The 14,007-nt window shown below is 43.3% G+C and overlaps 1 protein-coding gene across 3 annotated transcripts in view; it reads right to left on the bottom strand.

Annotated features, from left to right (window-relative positions):
• Nucleotides 1-12,990, bottom strand: part of Rsph3 (radial spoke head 3) — a 47,730-nt gene extending 34,740 nt beyond the window's left edge. For all 3 annotated transcript variants that reach the window (XM_076926682.1, XM_076926681.1, XM_076926680.1), the window contains exons 1-2: nt 12,233-12,990; nt 5,610-5,697 (exon numbers count right to left, since the gene is read on the bottom strand). In XM_076926682.1, coding sequence (XP_076782797.1) covers nt 5,610-5,697; nt 12,233-12,777 — 633 coding nt within the window. In that variant the 5' untranslated portion in view covers nt 12,778-12,990. The remainder of the gene's footprint in view (nt 1-5,609; nt 5,698-12,232) is intronic.
• Between the last annotated feature and the right edge of the window lie 1,017 nt (nt 12,991-14,007).

Here is a 14,007-nt window from a genome sequence, read left to right as displayed (position 1 = left end):
TTTGGTGAGGCCTCCTAGAAGATCCGCCCTCTTGGCTTAAACCATTTCTCCCCAGACAATAGGCAAAATTTTAGCCTTGGCTACCAAAAAGCCCAAGGATACAAAGGAAGAGATACTGGCTCACCCATCTCCTTCTGCACCATCCCTCTACAAAGAGGAATGGAGGAGGATGTTATCTTTCCACTCCCACCCAAGTCACCCCATCAGGTGGGACAGCAGCCACCACAGGCAGCTCTGCAACAGACGGCACCATCACAGGCAGGGGGAGGGGAACCTACTGCAGGGACACAAAGCTGATGGGGGCTGCCTCCTGAGCCAGAGTCTGTCATCCTGCCCTTGAGTGCAGCTGGGTTGGTCAATGACCAAGGGAACCAACCTTATCACTAATGGCCCTTTGCTATCAGTGACCTTTATAACTAGAAAACTCAGAATTCTCCCTTTTCAAACAACCCCAGAGAAATAATCTCTTGGAAACAGACCTCTTCATCCACCAGCTCACTTGAGATGATTGTCAATGTTTGCAGGTTCTCTTCAACACAGAAGAGAGGGAGAGAATCCAGGCAGAGGCCAGGAAGCTGGTTCCTGGCCCCACAGGGAGCCTACCAACAACCAAGCAGCTACTGATACTTGTTTTTCCCTAACTTGACCAGCCTGGGATTTTAACACTGTTGAAGGTAAGAGGAGGCTCTTGGTTTACCATCAGGCTATGCTGGCAGGTTTCAAGGTGGCCACAAGATGGCCCACAAATCTGACCAAAGTGTATGACTTTAGGCAGGGAGAAAAAATGAGAGTCCTGCAGCTTTCTTAGAGAGGGTCATGGAGGCATTCTGACAATACAGCCCCAAGGACTCTGAATCACTAGAAGCAAATGCAGCAGGATTAGTGGACAGCTGATTTGGACTTGTCTGCCCCAGGGATTTAAAAACTCATCTACCATATTTGATGAGGCCCTCCATGAAGATCTGAGTGAGTATAGAACCCAGTATCGTAACCTTCCTTTTTTGCAGTATGTGGGTGACTGTCTTGTGGCAGCAGAGACTAAGGAAGAATGTCTGAAGGGAACCCAGGACCTCTTGGAGGCCCTGGGAAATTGGGCTATTAAGTCTCCGCTAAGAAAGCTCAACTCTGCCAACCACAGGTGACATATCTAGGATATATATTAAAAGAAGTTAAGAGATGACTCTGAGGCCAGAGTGAGAGATGCTGATTCGAAAAAAGCTGTAACTGTTAAGGATGGTGAGGCCTGTCAATTGACCAATATGGCTGTCAATAAGAAGAACCCCAGTACTTGATACTGGGGCACCAAGAGGAGTCTATTGGGAAACGGACTTCATGGAGATAAAACGAGGAAAATTTGGGTACAAATACTTACTGGTATTCATAGACACCTTTTCAGGGTGGACTGAAGCTTTCCCAACTAAGAATGAGACTGTTCAGATGATAGCAAAGAAACTAATAAAAGACATTCTTCCAAGGTATGGTTTTCCTAGGCTTATGAGGTCAGGTAATGGACCTGCATTTGTGTCCCAGATAAGTCAGGAATTAGCTTAGGATTAGCTTAGTCAGGGGACTGATTGGAAACCTCATTGTGCTTACAGACTCTAGAGTTCAGGACAGGTAGAAAGAATGAATAGAACCCTAAAAGAGACTTTAACTAAAATGACCTTGGATGCTGATGGTGACTAGGTGACTCTTCTCCCCTTTGCCCTTTATAGAGTATACTTTATATTTTTAAATTTACACACAACACCTCCATCTATACAAAGTTCTCAGGAGGCTCTTTGGTGGCCTTATATAGCTTTTTCTGCAAAGCCTGGTATCCAAATTCTGCAGAATCCAGTGGACCCCAAGAATTCCCTTTCCTGGCAGAGAGTCTTGGGTGTTGGAAGGCACAGGACAGTTTCTTTCCTTATAATTTCATGTAGAATAAGCATGAAATTTCAGAGCTAGGAGTCAAATCCAGGGCCTCCTTTCCATTAGCCCAGTACTCTATTACTGAGGTGCACTCCCCTCTGGCATCCACTTTTAATATGTCTAACATTCAGGGCTCAGGTACTTTGAGCTGTTTTCTCTACTATCTTACATCTGAATGGCTCCATCCAGTGACCACTGGTTAAAACAAGGCACAGCTCCACCTGGCTGGCCTGGTGCCCTGCCTTTCTGCTACTTCCTTTATATGGGAGATTCAAATGTTTGCTCTGAATATCCTGTGATCACCTCTCAATCATTGCATGGCGTCCTGGAACAAAAGCCTTGAGCTCAGATAAATGGCTTGACACTGACCAATTAAGGTTCCGCATGGGAAGCCTGCTAACATAACACCAGTGATGTTTTCAGTTAACATGTTTCTCTCCAGCTTCTTTCAAGACCTTTTAGATTCCAAAAGTTAGATTCTGACGTGGCTTGGTATGCATTTGATTCTCCTTGGGGTTTACTTACAGTGTTCTGAATCTCTTCAATCTTAAGTCAGTTGCTAAGTTTGTGGAATTTTCAAGCATTATTTATTCAAATATTTTCTGTTTCACATGGTTTATTTTCTTCTGAGTCCACCAGTTTCTTCTAGCATTGCCTCCAATGCACTGTCGACTGTGTAATGAGTTTCTTATTCTGGTTATTTTAGGTTTTAGTTCTATAGTTTCTATTTGGTTCATTTTTATATCCCCTATTTTTCTGTTAAGCTGCTTATTCATTGGCATACATTATTCATAATTTTTCACTCTGGTTGAAATATTTCTGACTACTTTAGAAGTCTCACAGTTCTCACATCCAAGTCATCATGTACGGCCATCTTGATTGCTTGTCTCCCAAGAGACTGTCTTGATTTTGTGAGTAACTCTATTGCTAGAGATCTGGAGCTGGACGTGGTGAGACATCACATCCTACTCAATCTTTTCAGTAGAAGTTGTTCTTATCACAGTAGGTGTATGTGTGAGTAGGGCTGGGAGCCTCACTCCCAAGGAGGCTCTCCTGCCACCTTAGTGATACTGGGTGGTGGTGGTTGTGCTGATGCTGGTGTCTGGATGTGGCAGTGGCAGGAGGGCAGCAGCACTGACTGCTGCTCTGTTGTTTCTCTTTGACAGAATAGAAACCTAGCTCCCTGCTGGTTTTGATACCAGCACTCAGAAAAAGTAGGGCATCAACATGTGTCATTTCCTACTACTTAGCTCACTGTGGCTGAGTGAAGGTGGAAACCCAGCTTCCTGCTCTCCTTTTGTGGACAGTGCCTCAGCAGGAGGAACAGGGGATGGAGTTGCATTCTTTTGCTATATATGTGCGATTTACACTGTCTTGCTGTTTGTAGGGTGGGAGTGTTGCCTATAAAGCCCAGCCTCCCAGACACTGTGGGAGGAGTAGGACAGCTTCTCTTAGTGTCTGGCTGAAGTATGGGTCTGTAGGCCAGTCCTTCTCCCTTGGGGTTATGCCTGTGGGTGGTATGGGCTTCTCCAGCATCCTGAGCTTGGTGTAGGAGAGGCAGAAAGGAAACACAGAAAGATATGTGCATGCTGCTTTTCAACTGAGTCTCAAAGTCCCTGGCCAGCCTGCAGCCTTCCATTTGTGAGTCTTTCAGGGTTTCTGAGAAGGCATCTTAGGGCATTCTCAGTCCTAAGGAGGAGGAACAGGAAGTTTTAGGGCAGTTTTTATACTAAGATGCTGATTATTTGAATAAAGGTATTTTTTAAAGGGTTATTTACCTTTTTCCATTTGTTCTAGGTATATTGTGCTCACTACACTGCTAAAGTGACACAATATGTCTAGACCCATGTGTGGGCTCTTCCTGAGCTGGCTGCACCAAAACTGTCTAGAGAAGCTTGTTTTTTTTTTTTTTTTTTTTTTTTTTTTTTTTTTTTTTTTTTTTTTTTTATGCACAGTTAGGACTGGAGAGACGACTCAGTGCTCTTCTAGAGGTCCTGAATTTAATTCCCAGCAATTACATGGTCACATGGTGGCTCACAACCATCTGTAATGGGATCTGGTGCCCTCTTCTTGTATGTCTGAAGACAGCCACAGTGTACTCATATACATTAAATAACTAATGATTTTTAAAAGTGCAGTCCTAGCCCAGCAGTGGTGGTGTACACCTTTAATCCCAGCACTCGGGAGGCAGAGGCAGGCAGATCTCTGAGTTCCAGGACAGCCTGGTCTACAGAGTGAGTTCCAGGACAGCCAGGGCTACACAAAGAAACACTGTGTCAAAAACCAAACCTAACAAACATATAACCCCCCAACCCTCAAGAACCTCAACCCCCAAAATCCAACAACAATAACAACAAAATAAAAAACAATGCACACTCCTGTGTTGTGTTTTTGAGTGTGTAAAGAAACAAAACATAATGAAGACTTTTAGATTAAATAGTTTCAGTAGTAGAGGATAAGACAATCTAAACAAAACTAAATGTGTCAGGCGCCAGCCAGTGTGGCCTCATACTAATGGTGTCTGTAAATTGCTTAAATTGATCTGCAACAATTTAGTACAAAGATCCAAAGTCAAAGTTAGAATCTTTTAGAGGATCTACTAGAATCTGTTGAATAAAGACAAAATAGGGTTTATTTTAGTGATTATTTATAACTGTGGAAAATATGTATGATGTAAAAGTTACTACTTCTCTTTTTTCATGCTGGGAAATATACGGGCTGGTGAGAGGACTTTCCCTTAGAACAGACTACAGAAAACAGGGTTATTTAGTACACTGCAAAGACAGCAGCATGCACGGTAGAATCAGTGAACTGACACCACATCTACTGCCCTTGGGTATACAGCTCCACAGCAGACATGCTCACACAACTGTGACCAGCACCACTCACCCTCAGACTGTTCACTCGTCTGTAACTGAAGTGCTGAGTCCATCAAACATTCACATACATACATACATACATACATACATACATATGTACATACACACATGCCTATGCAATGCATACACATATACATATATAATACATAAATACATACATAATACATACACAATACACACATATGCACACACATACATACATATTCAAGTATATATAGACATACTTGGGGGTTAGTGTTGGGGACTGAACTGAAGGCCTTGCACATGAGGCAACTGCTCTATCATGGTCTACACCTCCAGCTTCTATGTCTTTAAAAAATTCACTCTTCAAGTAATTCATTTTTATTTAATTTTATAAACATTTTAGGTGACAGACTAAGATCTGACACAAACGTACAACTGATCTTCACCACAGATAAAATGAAAGTTGTGTTAGACCACTGTCCTGGTTAGTTTTCATCCAGAGTCACCTGGGAAGAGAAAAAGCTCAGCTGAGGAACTACTCAGATTGGATTTGCCTGTGGCCTTCTCTGCACGAGACTGTTTTGCCTAATGACTGATGTGAAGGGCTCAGCCCACTGTGGGAGGCACCATCCCTAGGTTGTGTATGAAAGCTGGCTGAGCAAGCCAGGTGGAAACATTTCTCCATGGTTTCTGCTCCAATTTCTGCTTCAGCTCCTGCCCTGACTTCTCTCAATGACAGGCTGTGATCTGGAGGTGTAAGCTAAATAAGCCTTTTCCCTTTCTAGCTGCTTTTGGTCATAGTGTTTGTTACCACAACAGGATTGAACTAGGCCAGCCACTCAGTGTGCTTACCACCTGTCCTGTGGGCAGTGCATAAGTGTTGCCTCGGATCACCCTCCTGTCATACATGATGTTCCCATAATTCATAGGTTCTTCAACTCTGTAAAATAGAAAATTCTAAATGAACAATAGAATATGTGTATGTATACACACACACACACACACACACACACACACACACCCCAAGTGAACCTGTTTCAAAAGACCTTGGATGGAAACTGTCTTCCAGAGGTTGGAGAGCTGGCTTAATGCTTATGGGCACTTGCTCTTTCAGAAGGGTCGGCTGGTTCCCAGGGTAACTCCAGTTTCATGGACCCTTGTATCTCTGGCACTGTGTACACACACACGCAGACAAACATCCATACACATAAAGTAAAATACAAACATTTAAAAATGTACAAAGGAAATAATAGTACAGTCCATAAAATACGGAGTCAAAGCTATGGTTCATGTACTGTTTCTCTGTGTAGCCCTGGTTGTCCTGGAACTCATCTTTTAGAGCAGGTGCAGAGATCCACTTGTCCCTGCCTCCCGGCTGCTAGAATTAAAGGTATGTACCACTACCACTCAGCTGAAAATGTAATTTATTACTTTCAATAATTTCATGTTGGGAACTATCACTCCTATTGAACTGAAGAGAAACAGAGATGATCTGTTCAGACTTCTCTTGCTAGTAAGACACAGGGCTGTGTTTAGGCTTTAAATACTTAAGACTATTCATCAATTGTGAAAAGGGCTCAATAAATTGGAGTCTGTCCTAAAAGACTAAGAAAGCTCCGTTCAGGGACGGAAGTGCACATTTAGTAAAAGAATCAGTGTTAAAGAAAGCTAACTTTGCTCTGCAGTCCTTCAGTGCGCTTCTGTGTACAGCTGTGAGGCCCACCCTCATCTACACCCACGACACCATCACAAGTGGGGCTGAGCTGCTGACGCACACCACAGCATCTCTGGAACATGAGCACACAGCATGCTTTTCTGTCCCTGCTACTTGGTCTCAGGCTGGGTCCAGCTCAGCTGGACGCTCCTCTGTGCGAGCGTTCTCTTTTCTAGCCCCATGTGTTATGTCCAGAGTCTTTACTTATGGTTGTTTCTCAGCTACTATCTGTACTTCCTAAAGGCTCAACTTTCTCTTGTCCATAGAGCAGTGCTTCTCAACCTTCCTGATGATGCAACCCTTTAATACAGCTCCTCACGCTGTAGTGAGCCCAGCCATAAAATTATTTCCTTGCTACTTCATAACTGTAATTTTGCTACTGTTGTGAATTGTAATGTAACTATCTCATATGTGCCCTCTCCACCCACCTCACGGTGGGAGTTGTGATTCACAGAACCCCTGCCTTAGATGGTCTCATCCACGTGCAAAGCTTCAGTTATAGTCGACACACCAATTCTATTTTATTTTTCGTTAAGTACTCTCAACTCCAGGAGTATCAGCTGCCCAAAGACATCTTACTAGGATGTCTAGAAGGCAAATTCAAACCGGACTATCCTCTCACTCCAATGTAATCCTTCAGATGATTCCTACTTCACTAAATGCTGCCAATAACCACAGCTGTGACTTATTCGAGAACGCTGGGAATCACCTATGACTGCTTCTTTGCCTATCCCTACAGCTGGCGACAGTTACTGACTCCACGCTGCACTCTCCACAGGCCATCCAGTGCTCGCTGCCATCACTGTCTATTACCTGGGCTGCCCAAAACCCTCTTAACTGACTAGGACAACATTGCTTCCTCAATGTATCCTATATCCACTGAAGCCAGTGACATTTTAGAAGAGAGATTGTCTAAGTAGTACTGACTTGATTAATGCCTTCTACTATTAAACTAATAAGGGAAAATACCAGTTGACACTATCTATCAGAACAACAAAACCATGATACCAAGTGTTGACAAAGATGTAATGTATTTATTGTATTTGCTCATTCATATATATATATATATATATATATATATATTAACGATCACGTTCCTAAGAACCTGCCTCATAGAAGTAAAAGGCCCGGTACATACAGTAGTCTGCCAAACCTCATTCTTAGTAGCAACAGCTAGCTGTAAAGTGAGTATCTATCAACAGTGCAAAGTCTGAATAATGATGGTTACACCTGTACTTTTCATTACTATGATACTATGGAAAACACTGAACACTCCAATTATTAAGAAGGCAGAAGAGGTTCAGACTTGCGTATGTTACTGTTACTATGAGACAAACTGTGATTGTCGACTTGATTGACTGGATTGAGAGACACCTAGGAGCTTAGTGAAGCAGACTTCTAGGTGTCTGTGATATTCCAGAGATGATTAGGTCAGGAGTTCTCTGACTCAATCAATAATTTAGACCACTGGTGAATTCAAAATCTGAACAGAGACTGTGGAGAAGTTGGATTATAAAAAGTTGGCTTTAATGGATGAAGTCATTAAGGGTATGACACTGAAGGGTGTCTCTAGGCTCTGACTCTTCCCTGTTATTTTCTCCTCTGTTTTCTGGCTGCCATGAAGTGAGCATCTGTTTCCTCATACACCTTCCACCATGATGCTCTGCCTCACCTCCATAAACATGGAGCCAAATGACCATGCAACAAAACTTCTGTTGGCTAAAATAAATCTTCTCCCTCCTCTGCTAGTTTTCTTGGTATCTGTTCAGTGATGGAAAGTTCAGTAACATACACACACACACACACACACACACACACACACACACAGAGTGTGTGTCCATAATAAGAAACCATGAATTTGAGTATAAATTTGTGAGCCTGAAAAGAACAGAAAATGTACACAGACAGGTAAGGTGGCTTGCCTTAACAGCAGGCAGAAAGGGAGACTGAGGTATAAATCATAAGAATATCACAGACATGAATGAACTCTTAGATGCTTTTTATGAATATGTATGTGCATGCACAGAAAATACTAGAAAAATAGATTTAAAATTTATTTAATATGGGGACAAAGCTAACTGCAGAATAATATATACTACTTTAATTTTATCTTAGGAAGAAATCTCTTCTATATATATGGCCATTTACATGAATATAAAAAAGAACAACAGACAGTGCTAAACAGTGAAGCCACAAAAGTGATTTATTATCTATCTATCTATCTATCTATCTATCTATCTATCTATCATCTATCTATCTATCATCTATCTATCATTCTTTCTCTTTTATGAGAGTTTTGAACATGTGACTTCTTCTCCTAATCTCCAAATTCATTTGGCTATTTCCTCAGATCCTTCTACCCCCCTCCCCCAAACCTCCAATATGGATAGTGGCTTCCTATGCCCTCCCAACATGTCTTGCTTCTCTCTTGGTGTAGCAATGACAAGTTTAGTGCCTGGTTTTCACAATATTTAGTAGACTCCTAAGGGTGATGCCACCGTCTTTTTTTTCATAAGTGTCTCTCTGGATTCTAGCTTGCTGACACACATGTACAACTAACTGGCTCATAACTCGTCTAGAGAAGAAGAAACCACGGGACTGTCAAATCAATCTGTACTGTGTCTATAACGCATTAGTTGCATAACCTCAGGAAATGAAAGCAATGTCACCTGCTTCTTGGAGCTGTAGCGACAGCTACAATAACTGGCACAATAGCAGTGTTGAATAAATGGGAACAATTCCCATTGCAAGGTCTCTAAATCTGAATTAAAAAGTCATACAATTTCATCTGTATGTTAAACCTTGCAGGACAGGGCTTCAGTTCTTTGTACATTTAGACTAAGAAAATTTACATCATTGGTATGAAAATGTAAAAAATGAACTTCAATTATGATTAAATATACAACTCAAATATATATCACTATACACATAGACAATACCAAATGTACAGCTAGAAAACAGTACAGAAGGAAAGGCCTAGCTTAGACAAGGCAAAGAGAAGCAGCTGAGGCAAGGGTGAGGCCATTGCTAGCTTGGCAGCCCTCAGCCAGGCCCCGTCTACCTCCAGAGATATATAAAAGGCCACCGGAAGGTGAGAGAGTCCTTATGTCATTAAGACAGCAACATACACTCTCCCATTGCTTTCCTATAACTACTTGTTTAAACCGTCTAGTTAGCGGCTAATAAAATGATGGAATTCCTGTTATTTTGTTATTGTTCTTGGTGGTGGTTGTGTGTGTGGTTGTGTGTTTTTTCCCTTCTTTTGGTTTTGCTGGTGCAAAATTATTTATTTCCTGTGTTTTCATGGGTGTAGTTAACCTACTTAGGGTGGAGTTTTCCTTCTAGCATTGTCTGTAGGGCTGGGTTTCTGGATAGACATTGTGGATGGCATCATCCCATGGTCTGGAGTGCCATACGGAATAAAAGGGGGAAGCAAGCTGAATACCAGCACTCTTCTTTCTTTGCTTTGTGACTGATGCCCACAGCCAGGTCACTTTCCCTGCCGTGATGAACTACATCCCCTTGAACCGGAAGTCAAAAGAAACTCTTCCTCTATTAGGTTTGCTCCTGTGTGGTACCTGATCATAGCAACCAGACAGAGGAGGCTACTAGAGCCCTGTTCCAGCCTCTGCTCTGTCCTCACAGCTTCTGCCTCAGCTTCCCTGTCTACTTTTACTTGTGTGGGCTCACTGAGATAGGGCCCCACTCAGACAACTCAGGATAATCTCCCCATTTTATCATCTGAAATTTAACTGTACGGATGAGAGCGTTTTACCACATGAGGTAGTAATGCGTTCGCAGGTTTTGGGGATTATGTGAGGATGTTTCCAGGAAGCCATCAATATTCTGTCTGCTATGATAGTGCCAAGCTTCACTTGGTCACTGCCAAATAAAAGGGATGGTGCAATTTTTTTTTTTTTCATTTCTTTGAATTAAAAATACTCACTAGAAGGTTTGCATGGTCTTTATGAAGAGATTTGTAAAACAAGGTTGTCACATTTCGGTTTGGGCACAAGCCTATGAGTGAATTTAACTGTGTCTATGTGATTGTAACCTGCTGAGTACTCTTAGCTGAAATACATGGGACTAGAAGTATTTCAGATTTTTTTTTCTCAGTTTGGAATATTTGCATATAAATGACTCAAATGTAAACATACTTCATATATGTCTACATACATAGCCTGGAGATAATGACATACAGTATTTTAACTGTACTGTATTCTGACTAGGACTAATCACCATAATGTTTTATGTGGAATTTTCTGCTGTGACATTGTGGCAAAGATCTTCAGGTTTGGGGACTGGCGGGACTGCTCAAGGGTTAAAAGCCCATACTACTCTTGCAGAGGAGCAGAGTTTGGTTCCCAGCATCCATGGTAAGCAGCTCACAACCCTTTGCAACTTTAGCTCCGATGGCCTCTTCTGGGGTCCACTGACCCCCACACTCTCATGCACATACACAAAGATTATATATTATATATTATTCTTCAAGCTTCCAGATTCAGGATGCTCACTCTATTAAAATGTCTTGTCTGTAAACAAGAAAACCTGTATCTAAATTTTTTTTTTTTTTTAGTTTTATAATTTATTGTGCTACAAAAAGGCAGAAGCCCTAGAGCCACATCTGGCTTGTACTGGTTTTAAAATTTTAACTTTCTCAGAGGAAAAATGAGATATTCCCATTTCCGTGTTGGTGAAACTGGCTTCTCAAATCTAAATATAATACTGGGATTCAGCCCAGTCATATATCTAATTAAGATAATTTGTAATTTCGCTCCCTTTAAACACATTGTTATCCAGTCTAGCCACAGGTTATCTGGAAAACCTATTTACTATGGTCAAGGTCAATATAGAAGCTTTTGAACAAGATTGGACTAAGGACTTTGTAGGACAGAGGCATACTGACATAAAGATAATGATTCTTTGGACATGGTTATATAGTCACTCAACCAGAAAGTTTAGCTAATGGGTAACCCTGGGATATGTTTATTTACAAGGGTATCATGGACGATAACCATTCTTATGGTTAAGAGTCTCAATCTACTTTGTAAGTAACCACTTTCATCAAACATTTCCTATGGTTTCTGCATTGCTTTCAGACACTGATAAGTTAGTCAACATGTTACTTCAACATAAAACTCAACTAGTTACAAAAAAATTCAGACATCCTACTGCTTCTGTCTCAGGCCTGGCCCAGAGTTACAAGTGTTCAACCACCACTTCAATTTACACTAAGAACTTCCTATGTGTTAGGCAAGGTTACAGGTGAGCAAAAGGTATAGAGTTGCCCGCTACCATGAAGCTTGCACTCTCAAGACCCGCTATTCCAAAACTTGAAAGAATTCTGAGAACCATAAACTCTGTAGTCTTTATTATACATACAGGTTGCAAACATTCACTAGGGTAACGATATGTTTTGTGGTCCTGAATGGAGGGCTAACCTAATTCCACCCAGACTGGTGTGAAAGAAGGGCTTCATGTGGCTGGCTCTCTCATTTGGTACATGCTATCCTCTGTGCTTCACTTTCCTCATCTGCATGATGGAAGTGATGATACCAACTTGGCAGAACTGTGGACTACGAAAGAATGTGTAGGTGAATGCCCCCGTATGGGGTTTGGTGGTGTCTATAATCATTCGTGTACATGTCATGGCTCAGACCAGCTGTGCCTCGGTTTAACCACATAATTGTTATGTGGTAGACAAGGGAAAGCAGAAGAGATGCAGAACAGAGACCAGACAGGAGCTACTTTGGTCACTCACGGCTGCAAAATGCTATCCCGGTAGCGGCGGCGCTGGCAAGCCACGGCCCGGGGCCTGCTAGTATAGGTGTAGGTGCCTGAGGCCTCGGCCGCCCGAGGGTTACGGTCTGTCACCGCCGACGCCATGTTGGGGGTCGAGTCGCCTCCCCTTTGGTGAAGGTGGGCTCTGAAGCAGGTGGGGGCTAAGGAGTCGTTGTAGCCGGAGACGTGTAAGTAGTGCCAGGGGCAGGGATGCTGCGACCCGAGAGACTGCCGCTCACGGGGAAGGGGGCGGGATGCGAGCGGGCCCCAGCAGCAGGTCGCGGGTACCCTAGGGTTTCTCCCGGGAACTTGGAGCGAGTCAGTCGCGCTCCCACGGGTTGCCGAGCAACCAGAGGCTCCGCCTGGAGGCAGGAACTCCAGGCAGTTCCGGCCAGCTGGGTTTCCGGAAGGGTCTGTAGTAAAGGGCACATCCGACTCGTGGCCCCGCCCACCTGCTGGTCCTCGGGCGCGGCTGCGCAGTGGCGGCTTGGCTGGCAGGGACGCCCAGATGTTGGTGGCGTCCATTGGGGCGAAGGTAACGCGGTCTGGCCCGGCGCGGAGCCTGCTGTCAGCGCCATTCCCGCAGGCCCATGTGCTCCTGATCTTTCAAGGGCCGTCCCCGGTTGTCTCTTCTCCTGCCACGCCGCCGCGCTCCCCGCTACCCGGGCGGTGACACGCCCTTGGCAGTCTGTTTGCCCGCTCTGTTACGCGCTGGGGCGGGCGAGGCGGGCGGAGCGGGCGGGGCGTGCTGTCTCCTGTTTCCCAGTTCCTCCTCCTCCTCTACCTGGCGCTGATTGCCGAGCCCGCCTTCTCCACTCACCTTTAGAGGACCTTAGGCCATCACGGCGACTTGTCCCATTCTTTAGACATGTAACTTTTGGAAAGGGCTGGGTAGGTTGTTGATGAAGCAGGGCTCCCTTACACTTTCATCCTTTAGGCGCCCAAGAGCCGAGCGTTTTAGGATTTAATTTTAGAACTTTAAAGAGGTTGAAATTTTTTGTGTAAGTGTATGCATCCCTTGTGATTACGTGGGTTTGCAGTTAACACCTTAAGTGCAGCTAAGTGCTGCCTTGGCTTTAATCGCCCTTCTGCAGGGTACTAGCCCAGCAACACGTGGGCGAATGGTTATAGTTTTTGTGCATGCACGCCTTGTTTTTCCCAGTCTACAAAATGGGAGTAGAATTTATCCCTTCGGGTTTGTGAGGATTTAAAGTGTTAATTGAAGCTTCAGTACTTAGAACTGAACTGTACCCGGTTAATGCAGTTTAAAGCACAGTCACCATTCTATAAGTATACTAAAAGGTGTGAGGTAAATGCTATAGACAGACGTTGCTGAAGACTTTCGATCTGGCTAGTTTTAAAAAATCTTTTGAGAAAGTGACATTGAAGTGAATATAATGTCGAGGTTAGCATCTGAGGAAAAGGTACCCCTTGAATGTCACTGATGGGGCCATAGCTTAGAGGCTAAAAGCAAGTTTGTGCACCAGAACCCACAGTAGGAGAGAACATTCAGACTCACACACTAACAATAAGCAGGTGTGATCAGAGGTTCAAAAGTCTGAGATGTAGAAAACCACGAGGGTGTATATAGATGACTTGTAAAAACACTAAAGAAAAGTTGGCATTATTTTGTAGAAATGTTGAACAGCTTATCAGAATGTTTTTGTCCCTTCGGACCAAGAAACCAATTCCAAACAGTGAAAGCAATAAAACATTCTTTCACTTAAGTTCAGAAATAAAACCTGGGGTTTTAGC

This window comes from Arvicanthis niloticus, chromosome 28 (assembly GCF_011762505.2).
Source record: "Arvicanthis niloticus isolate mArvNil1 chromosome 28, mArvNil1.pat.X, whole genome shotgun sequence".
Classification (NCBI taxonomy): Eukaryota; Metazoa; Chordata; class Mammalia; order Rodentia; family Muridae; genus Arvicanthis; species Arvicanthis niloticus.
Note: the sequence above shows the minus strand (reverse complement) of the source record. Positions and strands in the feature narration are given on the sequence as shown.